The following is a 14,518-nucleotide window of genomic DNA, read 5'->3' as shown; positions in this document are numbered from 1 at the left end:
TAAAAAAGGTTTTATTGTTAATTTGTAATTTTAAAGCAACAGAGATCAAAGAATTTAGTCCATGTGACTAAGGAGTTTGTTTTAAAGACTTTGTAGCCTAAAACATGGACAATTTTTAAACATGTTCCATGTATTGGAAAAGAATACATAGTATATATAGTGGAAACAGAATGTTAGCTATTTACAAGAGCAAATCTGATTTTTCTATTCTTAATAATTGTTTTATCCGTTTGATCAGCTTCATACAGAAGTCTGTGGAAAAAATCTATCACCACAAATGCAGACCTATCTTTCTTGTAACTTTGTAATTTTCTATTTTTTTTTAGAAGGTAGATTATTAGTTACTATTAATAACTGACTGTTATTATCAGTTGAAGGAACATTTATCTCTAAAAATGCTTTTGGCTTAAAATCTCATTTCACTGGATATTAATGTTGCCTTACAGAACTTTTTCCATCACTTTGTCAACCTTCCCCTATCAGTTGCTTTAGATTTATCCCTTGAAGACAGAATTTGCTAGATTTTGATTTTTAATCTAATTCAAAAGTTGTTCCCTTTAACAGTTGTGTTCAATAGATTTATATTTGTTCTGATTACTGATATATTTTGCTAAAAAGAAATCTTTAAAGTTATTCAGTACCTGATCCTCCTCTCCTGAACAACACAGGGACCCTAGCATGGCTTTTCAACCTTCTAACACATCCTTCTGAATTTCATGCTATTGCTGTCTAGAATTTTAGTATTACTTTGGTTTTAAGCATAAAAATCTAGGTTTTGTATTAAAAAATTTATATTTATAATATGTTTTACTAATTTCTTTGCTTACCGTAGCTTCCTGCATCCCACGCCTTCCTCCAGGATATATCTGTCTCCTTATTGATGTACATATCTTTTAGTAGTTCTTTTGGCAAGGATCTGAGGTGGTAAGCTCTTTCATTCTTTGTAGATCTGAAAATAAGCTTATTTTTCCTTCTCTGGAAGAGTAGTCGAGTACAGAATTCTATTTTTTTCCTTGGTATTTGGAGGATATTACTTCCCACTGTCTTCTGTGATTATTATTGTTGATGAGAATCTGTCAAAAATTTGATTGTTGTTCCTTTGAAGTAATGCATTTTTTCCCCTCTAGTAGCTTCTAAGATATTGTTCTTTATCTTTCAAATTCTACAGTTTCATTTGTTTTACTTATTAATTTTTCAACCAAGTATTTATGTCTGGCTTCAATTTCAGAAAATTCTCTATCATTATCTCTTCAAACATTGCCTCTACTTTGTATTTCTATCCTCTCATTCAGGAACTTCAAATGTGTGGTAGAGCTTCTCAATCTACCCTCTTTTTCTCAACTTCTCTTTCATAGAATCTTCCATTTCTTGATCTTTACACTTTATTGTGTTATTTCTTGTTCAATCACCTGAGTCACTAATTTTTTATTCAACTGTGTCCAATATACTATTTATCCCATATATTTTTTATTTCCACAACTTTCCCTCTCACAAAGTCTAAATTTTTTATTTCATATCCATCTGTTCTTAATTCATAATTATTGGCTTTTGTTTGTCTCATGTTGTTTTATGGCTACTGGTTATAGTTTAAAATAAGCATGTTTAAAGTCTTTTATTTCAATTGCCTGGGCTTGTATTCTCCGGTTTTGCTGTTTTGTTTGTTTGCTTACATTTTGACTATCTCTCCATGTAGATTTGCTCTTGAGCTTCATAATTTTTTTTGAAAAGCTCATTTTGCATGAGAGTTTTTTCTTTTATTTCTATCCACAAATTTATCCCTTTCTCATCAAATAGTCTGAAAACTGCCTGAATCTGGCCCTAAAAGTCCATTTCAGCAGATCTTTCATTGGCAACGTATACTTCTGGTCTCCTGGAGTTATTTCAGTTCTGCTCACTAAATCAAAAAATAGTGTTTTCCAAGTTCTTAGTTACACTGTTGTCTTTGCATCTTCATTCTACCAAGAACAAATCATTTCTAACTGGAACTGCAGGAAGTTGCTTGCAGCTTTTTTTCCGTTTTTGTTCACAGGTGGGGCAATAAGGTCCCAGTTCCTTGCTTCAGTCAAGTAGACTAGATTTACTAGCCTGCTCCATTTGCAATGCATTCAGTCCCTACTGCCCTACAGAAATTGAAATCCCATCCCCCATAGCCCCCCTTTTTAAAAATTTTAATTCTCCTTGGGCCTATAGCTTCAGCTGTGGATCCACGCTCCATTTCTAGTCCAGTGTTCTTTAATCTTGTTTCTGACTATAGCTACATAATTTTAGCTTAGTTTGTTTTTCTCCCCTATTTTATTTATTATATCTACATACTTGAAACAATAGAGAGCAGAGAGCTTTCAAAATATACTAACACTGACTTTACCTTCTTGACTGGATGTCATTTGTACTTATATTTAACAAACTTGAGATAGCTGAAAAGGACTCATTCAACATACAATAACCTAGAAAGAGAGAACTTGGTCTTCAAAAAGAAAAGGTATTAGGAGTTTTGTGTATTCACAAATAGCTTTAGATCAAGAAAAAATAGATAAGTTTTCTAGCTTTGAATAGTAAAACTAAAAAAATATGTATATATGTTATTCCTTAATAAAAAGTTAACATATAAAAAGTGGGAGGTCATATTTAAAGTTAATTAAGGTAAGCTAATCAATAATGGTTGAAATATATTGATAAATGGATAATTAGAACTTTATAAGTCCCCTAAAATCTTATCCATGAAAAATACACTGCAAAGTTCTGGTTCTGATGAATAAGCACCTAGGAGGAAATAGATTCGTTTTTTTTCCCAATTGGACTTAGATAGCAAAATTTAATTTAAAATTAGGTTTATTTTTTAAAAAGTAAGTTGATTTCCTTTAAAATCACAGCCATGGACACCCAAGTTATACATCTAAGGATTTTAACTATATCAGAGACAGTACTTCTTTGAGTTGGAGAAGGAGATTGTCAAGGGAAAGACCAGAATCACAGGAGAGGGAGGGAGTATAAAACTATATATGTACTAGAGGAGTCTGATGGTCTCCCCTGGGGGGTATGTTCTTCCAATCCACCACTGTATTTTAATTATTACCTTAGTGATCTGCTGTTACTGATCTTATTCATATCCCTTAGGACAACTGAGATGGAAAAAAGATTGAGGTACTACTCTAGGGCTTGTGTTTAGCTCAGTTTCTAAAAATCGCAAGTAACAAAGAGAAAAACCAAACTTACTCGGTTTGGCTGGAGGAAGAATGATGGATTATTAAGCAAAGATGGAAAAGGAAGAGAACTCAACACTGATGCAGAATAATCTACGGACTCTAGCAATGTCTCAAAGTGTGGAATATGGAAAACTTGCCATCAGAATCTCCTGGGATATCATTTAAAATGCAGATTCCCCACTTCAGATCTGCTGAATCTGAACCTCTAATAAAAGTGGGCCACAAAAGTCATTTAAAAAAGGTATCCCAAGTTTTTGAGACTTACAGCTTAGAGGGAGAGATTTATAATCATGTTTCCTTTAACCAATCTGAGGAGAGAGAAATCTTTTATTTGAAATAACACTCAGCTTTACATTTTTGATAGGAGCCTGAGATACTATACAACTGAGTAAAAATTCATATTTTCACATAATGTTTTGTGAAATATATTTAGAATGAATATAGCAACTTCTCATTCAACAAGCCAATAATGAAGATGCTTAATAAGCATTATGATTAAGAGTGGCTTGATACTGAAAAATTTATTTTAGAAGGCCTAAGCTAATTGTGATACAATCACAATTTATTCCTGATTTTAAAATTAAGCACTGCTTGCTGAGTTTAAACAAATCTCTCTGGATTAAAATGGACACTAAATTTGATTGATTCTTAAAACCACATCAGGCAGAAATTCAAAACATTTTCTAAAAAGAAATGTTTGCTTATGAATAAGCATTTACCTTCTTAAAAACCAATTTCAAAATTAAATTACAGGGGATAATTTTAAATTTATAGAAATTAATGGTATGAATAATAGAGTAAATGTTTCACTTATTTTTTTGTTTATTTGAGGATTATATAAAAAGCAATCCAATATAACTCCCTAAGTCAGAGTTTCAGATATTTGATGAACAAAGTTGAATGCAAAGGACTAGAATTTCTCTCTGTAGTATGTTGAATCTCCCAGTAAGGAAGAATGCAAAAGAACTATCTGAATAAGAAAATCTATTTTCACCTAAGAAATTTTTTAGGAATACCACATAAAAAGAATACTAAGGAAGCAAACTACTAGTAACATAAATCTCTTTTTATTAGAACTTCATAATCTTTTTCAATTGAAGAAGATTTCCTTTGTCACCCAGCAAGGTCCTGGAACTTCTTGGCTGGAATTCAGATATTCAGAGTTCTGGTTACCTACAACATCTATTCCTTATGTAGTAGCTTACAAGCATCAAAGGCCTCCCTCACCTGATGCTTGGCCGGATCTATGCCCTCCAAAATAGTCTTCATGTCCTCCTGCTTGTCCTGTGAAAGGAAAAAGAAGAACTCACGGATCTTATTCCAAAAATAAAAATCACAGTTGGCCATGAAGACCTTGTGACTGGTATTTCAGGTGCTGGGCTTTGTAAACTCAGGATCTCCAACTAAAAAGATTCTCATCTATGGAGACCATAATCTCAGAAGCAGACTATGATTTTTTTTTTTAAGGGTCTGATAATGTTGTTCTCTACAATATAACTTCAATATAAACTTTAACACATAGAAAAATTCTGCTGAATTACTTGAACTCATGCCTTTGTCTTTAAATACAACTAGAGCCACAGAATCAAGAGCAGTGTCTTAATATCTAACCAAGGAATATAATTAAATCAAAGAATTTGGGAATATCGGAAGTTGGGAGAAAAAGTAAGGAAAATACTATGAAGTGTTTAAATAGTTATATAGTTTTCTCCCTGATTATAAATGTCCTCCTTAGTACTCATACTTTTCAACTAAAACAGGAACTTCCAAAGAAGCTGATATATGCAATAGATCTATTTTCTCTCAATCTAGACCTGTGACAGAGAGAAAGTACTTGAAGGTGAGACAGGGATACAGTAGAAGAAACAGCAATAAGCTTTTCAGTCACTAACCAGGATCAACTAAGTCTCCAAATAAAAGAAACATGGCCTAGAAAAGCTTCACTCTTTCTTCTTCTTTTTTTTTAACTTAAAAAAAGATTTATTTATGTATTTTAGAGAGAGAAAAAGAGCAAATGCATGCCCGAGCACTTGCGCAAACGCAGCATGCACAAAGGGAGGGGCAGAGGAAGGGGGAGAGAATCTCAAGTGGACTGCCCGCTGAGTAGGGAGCTCACAGGTGCGGGGGCAGGGCTCATCTCATGACCCTTGAGATCACTACCTGAGCTGAAATCTAAGTCTGGCACTTAACCACCTGAGCCACCCAGGCGCTCCAAGAAAACTTCACTCCTAAGTCACTACTACCTCTTACTTGGGTGATGTGCTTATTACGGGGTTGTATGCTCCTATGGTAAAGATTTGGTGAGAAAGTATGCTGAGAAAACTATGTAATTTGAAGAAGCTATCAGGATTCACTTCCTCTCCCTGTCCCATCCCCACATGATGTTCAACAAATAGCAAGCCTCATTCCAATACAAATAATAAGCACAGAGTATCCAACAGAGAACCTACTAAGAAATTCCTACAAAAATGGAAACAATAAAATTTTAGTCAAATATCCCCTATACTTCCAAATAAATTAAAGAGAACCTGAACTCTTTAAATAACCGAACAAAGTGATATAACAACAAGAAGAGATCTAAAAGTAAGTTGGAAGAAAGAAGAAACTTAAGTAATAATGAAATAATGAAAACTATGAAAACCACATAGAAGCAGAAATGTACAGAAAAATAGTGACCTGGAGGACGGGCTTAAGAAAAACAATTCAGAGGAAAAAAGAAATGCAAAGAATTAGACATAAAGATAAAAGAAACAAGAAAAATCCAATATACGAACAATAAATAACCCAGAAGAAAACAATAGAAAAAGAAGCATTCAAGGATATAATACAAGAAAACTGAAGGAGAGGGAGAAGACCTAAGAGGATGACCTAAATTTCTTACTAGTTTCCAGGAAAAATTAATATATAATAATAAACACCAAGACATATTCTGATGAAATCACAGAGGTTTAAAAGTATAATGAAAGACTCTTATGATAATCCAGGCAAAAAAGGGAAGTTACTTACACATAATGGGGAATATTCTAGCAAGCTTTGGAAATATTCAGTACCAGAAGACAGTAGAATAGAGGGTTTAAAACTTTAAGGAAAAAAAAGAAGGAATTCAATAATTCTATATATAGCTACATTCATTTATAAATACAACATATAGTAGTCTCAAAAATGCAAGCACCTGTGAATTCATTTTTTGGGAGAGGAAAGTAAATTCAAATCAAAATACCAACATCAGCCAGCCAAAAGGTGAGTCAGGTTTAGGAACTTATGAATTATGAGGCTACATACTACAAAACAGTAGTATGATAAACACTGAAACCCCTAAATATACAGTTAAACAACTGTGAGAAATACTGTCAAAAAACAGACTGCAAATATAAATGTTATAAAATCATGACAATGCAAAAATAAAATATGCAAATACTATGGTGGAAGATACATTATTCTCCTCTTTCAGAATGAAGTCAATAGATATTGTCTGAATATCTGATTTTTTTGAAAAAATCAATGTTAAGGAAATTAAAAAATATTTCAAAATTTGCATTTGTAGATGATGTCTGAATACTCTTTCAGAAAGTAACTTTATACCTGTGTTTTATGTAGTTCACAAAAGCTTTGAGAGCAATTAATAAGCAGCTCAGAGAGCTAGTTGGAACACAGAAAGATTTTTTAGATAAAACAAACACGGGGACTATGGTCAAAGATTAGAAAATTAAACCATCCTGAAAGAAAGAAAGAAAGAAAGAAAGAAAGAAAGAAAGAAACAAAGAAAAAGAAAGAACTCTAATTCATGTTAATAAAAATGTGGGGAATCAGGTCTCAACTGTTAATAGAGATGCAGACTGGTTCAGCATTTTTGAACAATTTGGCAGCAGCTATCAAAATTTTAGATGTGGATCCTCTGATAACCAGTAATTTCATTTCTAGGAATTTATCCCTACAGATATATTCACAAAAGTAGCAAAGATACATAAATATGTTTAACAATACTTAGTGTAGCACATTTATAATATTTAAGAACTGTAATAACCCAGAAGTTTATGAATAAATAAATGGTCGATAAATTACAGAGAACCCTGGGTACCTGTGAAAAAGAATGAGAAATCTATAGGAACTAACACAGAAAAATATTATAAGAAAAAAGTTAGAGAAGAGTATATGTGATAACAAATCCATTCATATAAAAAAAAGACATACACTCATATACATGGACTATATATATGCTTGGGGTATAGAAACGTCTAGAAGGACAAATAACATATTGCTGAAATTCAAAAAGAAAATTTATGAAAGAGGACCTGGTCCACATTTCTATTTCATAAGATTTAATATAGATAAATTAATCTTTTAAAACCTTTTCTTTTGAGGGAAGTCCATATCAAATCTCATTTCAAAGGAAATAAATTCCACGAATAAGAACCAGAGAGTGTTAACACATCCATGTCCAAGTCACTTAGTTTCAATTTCAACTATTCTAAAAAAAACTCAAAAAGTTCATTTGGCTGGTAGAATACAATCCAAGGAAAGCAAAAAGAGTCAGAGAGTCTACTATATGGTTAGGATGCAAATCAGTGATAGACCATTATGACATATTCAAAGTGCCCAATTTCCTCATCAGTGCCAAAGTGCTTCAACTTTAATAAAATATTAAAAATGTAAAAAAAAATCCTTAAAAGCTATGGTCAACACTACAGAGAAAATCAGTATAGTAAAAAACCAAAATTCTATCTTAGTAAGGAATTATACAAAGCAGTGAACATTGATAACTGTTTCTATCAACATATGTGACTTTTCATCATACACACAGAAAATATCTCTGGAAGGATACCGGAAATGAACATTATTGACAACGGAGAGGGAAAGTAGGTGCCCACAGGACACTTTTATTTTGAATTTTGAACCATGTAAAGATATCACCTATTTAAAACTAAGAAAAAAATTTTCAATTATAAACTTTTTTAAAAAACAACAATTTAGCCACAATAACAAGGAAAATAAGAATTGGTACAAGACCAACTTCTACTCAGTATGGCAAAGACACCATAATTAGCAATGCTGTGTACCTACCACACTTCTTTAGGTTGGTTCTATTTATTTACTCTGATCCATTTCATCTAAAACAGATTCATTGTGAACATAAAGAAAAAAACATGCTCTATCTCATGTCCTTGGTATCCTCTCCCTCTTCCACCCCTACTTCCAAGGTGGCAAACATCTTAAAGTAAAATGGCATTCTAAATTCCTTGTGTCTCATTGAACACTGCCTGTGTATACTTGAAAGCCAAAGCTGTAAAAATAATCCTACATAAAGGACATTTTGAAAAGTTTTAAGGTATGTAAGATGAGAAGATGTAACACAAGTTTATCCCGCTACTTGATATAAACTTTAACTGCAAGGAAAAAAAAAGAATGTATTCATAATTGAATAATTCCAAAGATAACTGAGAGACTTATAATCTTGAGGAAATAGTTCATTTAAAATAAAAATCCATGTCAAGGAAACTCTTCCTACTTCTTTAGCAGTATTTAAGTAGAATAAAATATTAATAGATGACTTAGGATCGACGAGGTAATGATTTAGCATTATAATGCCAGATTATTCTTTATTGGGGTAGCCTTACTAAGTCAATTGTGTATTTTAGGGATTAATAATTTTTTTTTTAAGTAGACTCCCAAACTCATGACCCTGAGATCAAGACCTGAGCTGAGATCAAGAATCGAACACTTAAAAAAAGAGTCAAATGCTTAACTGAATGATCCACCCAGGTGCCCCAGGGATAACTTTTATCTATTAAGATAATCTATAAAATATTTTATGACAAGTTAAATCTGCTATTAATTATAATCAACACCCAAAATAATGTTTGGGGTAATTAAAATAGATCTAAAATATATAAATATTTTAAGAGAGAGAATAATTTATATAATACTTAGGACCATTATTAGTAATGATGGTTTATAATCTTAAAAATTCATTTTCTTTAAGATCTCATAGCACTTTACACATTCTTGGACTATCAAAACACTCAAGATCATCTAGTCCATCTAGTACCTCCAAATAGGTAATTCACTTGTTCTTCAGAAATCACAAAATTAGATTTCTTAAGTCAGGTAGTTAAAGATCATCTGGTCTAAACCCCTCATAAAAAAAGGAAAAGGAAGAAGAGGAGGAGGTGAGGAAGAAGAGAAGGAAAAGAAACAAAGAAGCCTGGACAATTTAAAAGTCATTTGCCCAAGGATACCCAGCAGAGCCAAAGAAAGAATATTTACATGACTTGGTAAAATAGCTCAGAAAATAATACTAAATTTCATTTTACAGATGGGAAGATTGAAACAAATGTTTGCTTATTGTATTAATCAGTGATCTGATGGCTATACTGAAAACTTAGATGTCCTGTCTAATGTTCCATAGCATTGGTTCTTTTTATTTATTTATTTATTTATTTAAAAGATTTTATTTATTTTCTTGACAGAGAGAGACACAGCGAGAGAGGGAACATAAGCAGGGAGAGTGGGAGAAGAAGAAGCAGGTTTCCCGCCAAGCAGGGAGCCCGATGCAGGGCTCAATCCCAGGACCCTGGGATCATGACTGGAGCCGAAGGCAGATGCCTAACAGACTGAGCCACCCAGGAGCCCCCTTTTTTTTAGTTCTTTTTAAACAACTAAGTGTAGCCTTTGCCACTCATTAGACTTCCATTCAGATATAGGATTATAGGATATCTTACATAAGCCTTTCTTCCTATAGTAAGTTCTACTTTCAAGTAGCAATGCTGGCCTATAAAATGCTAAGTTGGGTCACTAAATCTCTCTATATAAACATAACTAGAATGTACTTACATTCCCTAATACCTATGTTAGTTGTTTATCATAGGAAGTACTCCTTGAGTTCGGAACTTATTGATCAGTTATACTACAATTACCTCTTCTAGAAATGAAAGGCCAAGGAGTTGGAGACTTATTTAACTGATTTATATATCACTCTTTCTCTCATTTCAAATTCAGCTTTGCTGGTAAATATATGTGAAGGAAATTCTACAGATGACAATTATTTCTTCTATCTTACCAAATGTACCAAAGTTTTAATACTAAAATTAACATGTCATGATGAAAAGAGTAAGATTCTATCATCTTCACAAATGGTTTGGAAAACATAAACACCAAATCAAAACACCTCTGACATGTTAGTCAACACAAAGTCAAAATTAAAAGCAAGCAAGAGAAAAAAAGCAGTTTTACAATCAAATCAAACTGCTGAATAGTTAACAATGCAAATTCTCCACCTTGAACTTGAAAAGTAATAGTATTAAGACTGTGGTAAAAGAAATCAAGCCATAAGTGCTTTAGCTAAAGCTAGCTAGCTACAGAGACGAGAATAAGTATGAAATACTAAAACTTTGCCTTCTGGTCTAAAGACTAGTAATTGGGGAAAATAACCTAGAGTAATAAAGAACACGAGAGTAGTGTCTAAAAGACTATAGGAGTTGCGTCAATTTCAGTTATGAAAAGGTGTTATTAGTAATTTCTGATCAAAGTGTTCAGTATCAAATGTGTGAGGACACAAATAATATGAAAATTCCTTTACAGAGAAAAAAGATTAAGTAGTTTCCAAAGGAAGTTTTTTTAAAAAAATATTTCTTTTAGATTTTAAGTAATGCTAATGCATTTTAATAAAAATTTTCTTACACTGGGTTTACATCATATACCTATAATCGTATCAAATACTAAAAATAAACCTGGGCCCAATAAACAAAGATGCTATGCAGAGAAAGAAAACACATAAAGGAATAATGTTTATTTCAATATACAATGATTCCCATTACTGTGGTAATAAAAGATGCCAACATCAGGAAGATATGAATTAGGTGATCTGCTCACGGTTTTCTACTCATAGAGTAGTTAAAGTGATTCTGCACGCTAAACAGGGAGAATTTTCAAAAAATTCTGGAATTAATGAGCAATTCTTAATTTTTTATTTTCCAAAAGTACATTTTAAGTGGCCCATTTAAGGATACTAATCAAGTCCCAAAGTTTTAAATAGATTATTCAAATTTATTCACTTATTAAAAAGTTAGATAAGCTACATATCAATTACAACCTCTAAATATGATATTCAGTATAATATCTATATATAAATTTATTTTAAAATATTTTTAAAACTAGAAAAAGTGACATTTTTAAATAACGAAGTTTCAAATTAGAACATGCACGTATTTTGAGGATCTACCTGAAAATGCTCAAGTATGCCACCAGTTCTAGCTGAGAATTTTTTAAAAGCAATCAATAAGAAAATTTCTAGATTTCCCTTAAAACTAAGTCCTCCAATTATACCTACTATACATTTAGAATGAAAAGCCATAAAAGTTTTCAGTTTCATCTCAGGCAACAATACAAGAAAACCAAATTGTTGCATTAAAAGTTTTTTAAACCATAATTAATATCCTAACTGATTCTGGTACAAGATATTTTAAAGAATGAGAAACAATAGCTTTTAAGCTCCTTTTTACAAACTATAATACCAAAATCTTGAACTGTGGCCAAAGTTAGGCTCTAAAATCTAACAAAGCATAGGGGTTGGTTCAGACTGTGTCCGAAAGGTTGACTTGTAAATTCTTATTTAAAACTGAAGGTAAAAATAGTTCCCCCCAAAATGAAGGTTCTCGGCCAGCCCACACTCAAAAAATTCAGTTAACTTAAACAACTAACAAATACAGGTATCAGAACACACCAATGGGATGCCAGGGATAGAATGGGAGTGGAGAGTCTTCTATCTGCAAAGCAATGGAGGAAATTAGTACAGCCCAAAACAGATACTTGGAGGTGGCAGCAAAGAATGGAGGACAAGAAAGATGCTACTGCCTTGTAAGGTCCAGCTAGTAACAGTCACTTTTTCTCAGGATTCAGATTGATCTGCCTACTTACTCACTTATTTTTGATTATGTCTTGTTTCCCCCACTGGCTTACACACCAAGTTTATTTATAGGTTTTAAATACCAAACTTCTTATACTTTCCCATATTTGTCACATTTTATATAAAGAACGAGTACTGCTTATTAATCAGGAAAAGAACTAATATGAAAATTGAAATGTCTCTCTCCACAGATAGCAAAAGCATGGAACAAGCAATATATTTTTAAAATTAAAATATATGAAGTTATTCAAAAGAAAAAAAAAGCTATGCACATGAAGTTACTAAATCTAACAGTATAACAGTAAAAAATGTAAAGCAAGTCAAAAGTTCAATAATAAGTGAATGATTATGGTTCATTAACTTAACAGAAGAGCTATAAATATAGAGACTATGTAGCAATATGGAAAAGATTATGATAGAATGCACAGTGGAAAAAATAGAAAAAAACTATATTACACTATGGTTACAATTACACATAAATATGAATGCAAAGATAGATTGCAAAATAGAATAAACAATTATATTAGAATAACAATACTACCCTTCTACTTAATTAAGATATATATTTATCTGAGCCACTTTTTTAACCATACATTTGGAATGTAAAATAGTATGATAAATTCAAATCTTTCTGTTCATTTAAAGTAATTCTTCTGAGGAACTCTAATCACATTCTGTTTATGTAATTCCAGAAGACTACAGAAATAAAACATTTAAAAATATTTCATAATACATTTTTAACTCAAAATCAGTAAGGTTTTGCTATATATTAGATTCTCAAAATCTCTGCTATAAATACATTCTCTTAGGTTAGTCGAAATCATTAAGGTTTTGCTATATATTAGATTCTATTTAACAGACAGTTCCTCTTTTTACTATTTAATATTTTCAGAATAATTCTCAACAGATTAAGAAAATGACTCTGCCATAGAAAAATGGAAAGAAGAGAGAATCAGATAAGAATTCAGAGGATAAGAATATTAAACTCTGCATATAGCTTTTATGCTATATCCTATTTATTTTAAGTGATCAAATACTTCAATTCTTAATTTTTATGGATGACCCAAAGCAAGTCTAAAAAAGGAAAGAAGGCAGAAGGTTAAGATCTACTTAATATATCATTCTGCATAATTTTCAAGCAAAAAAAGTACACCTCTCAGAAATTCTAACTGATGGGGCAGATCCTGATTGATAAGAATGAATCCTATTGTTATCATTATAATATTTAGTATCAGTAGAAATAATGATAAATAGCATAATCATACTATACATTTATGTTAACCAATAATTATTTTCCAACAATGTTCTCAGGTATCTGTAGGAATGTCTGTTACTTGAAATGGTTTAAAAGGCAATATTTGCACAGTTTTTTCTAAATAACTTTAACATATTGGTTCTCTACAACTGACATGTGCATGTCTCACATAGATTTTTAAGAAATATATATAAGAAAATTTGGAGACAAACTCTAAAAAGCAGTTTAAAGTACCCTCACAAAACAAAAATTAGTCAAAGCACACATTTCATCAAGAAGCATGAACCTTTCAAGTGAAAAACTATTTACAATTCCCCACAGTTGTGAAGATTATTACACATATGAACCTTGCCATCTAATTTGAAATTTTGAAAAGCCAAAATAGAAAACACTAAAAGAAGAGAAAAAGAATAGAATGCTGTAATAATGTTGTTAGGAAGAGGACAGTAGCTTTGTTGTCAAAAGTCAAACGAATTAAAGAAACAAAAGAAATCAAAGTGATTTGATAGGTTATTCTATTTTGTAAACATATCACTGAAATTATGATATGTCTAATAAAGAGCAGTTTAAAAAGTTCAGGAAAGTCAAATGGGACTGAGGTGAGTAGAAGAAACCAACTAATAGTTTTACCTAGGAAAGAAACAGTATGCCCTATTAAAAACTAAGTACTTTCATATATATTCAATGAACTCAACTATAGTAACTTTTTTAAAAGTTATTTTCTACAAAACATGCAAACTATTGATCTGCTTTACAAGTGTTTTCTGAATGTTAAAAATAAATGAATATCAACATTCACAAAATAAATAAATAAATAAAAATATCTTACTAAATCGGCCCCTGCTTGAAGTAAAACATCTGCAACATCCGTATGTCCATTTTCGCAAGCATAGGTTAAGGCTGTGTCTCCTGTTGCTGTTGTAGCATGAACATTAGCACCTAGCCAGCAAAAAAACCAAACATTTACTTTGTAAACTGTAAAACTATATTAAATAGTCCAATTTTGCAATTTGATGAAATGGACGAATTCAAATATTAAAATATCATAAAGTATTTTAAGTATCCTATTTTTCTTTTATGCATTTAGGCACACAGAAAGGAACCATACTGGGGCACCTGGGTGGCTCATTCGGTTAAGCATCTGCCATCAGCTCAGGT

The 14,518-nt window shown here is 31.7% G+C and overlaps 1 protein-coding gene across 4 annotated transcripts in view; it reads right to left on the bottom strand.

The window, feature by feature from the left end:
* ANKHD1 (ankyrin repeat and KH domain containing 1) overlaps nucleotides 1-14,518 on the bottom strand; it is a 123,587-nt gene that overhangs the window by 51,811 nt on the left and 57,258 nt on the right. For 2 of the 4 annotated variants that reach the window (XM_035014289.1, XM_035014290.1), the window contains exon 10: nucleotides 14,190-14,299. In XM_035014289.1, the coding sequence (XP_034870180.1) occupies nucleotides 14,190-14,299 (110 nt within the window). Of the gene's footprint in view, nucleotides 1-4,413; nucleotides 4,488-14,189; nucleotides 14,300-14,518 lie in introns of those variants that run through there. The other 2 variants (XM_035014288.1, XM_035014291.1) reach the window with 2 other exon arrangements.

Source organism: Mirounga leonina, unplaced genomic scaffold, assembly GCF_011800145.1.
Source record: "Mirounga leonina isolate KUSES-001 unplaced genomic scaffold, KU_Mleo_1.0 Mir_168, whole genome shotgun sequence".
Taxonomy (NCBI): Eukaryota; Metazoa; Chordata; class Mammalia; order Carnivora; family Phocidae; genus Mirounga; species Mirounga leonina.
Note: the sequence above shows the minus strand (reverse complement) of the source record. Positions and strands in the feature narration are given on the sequence as shown.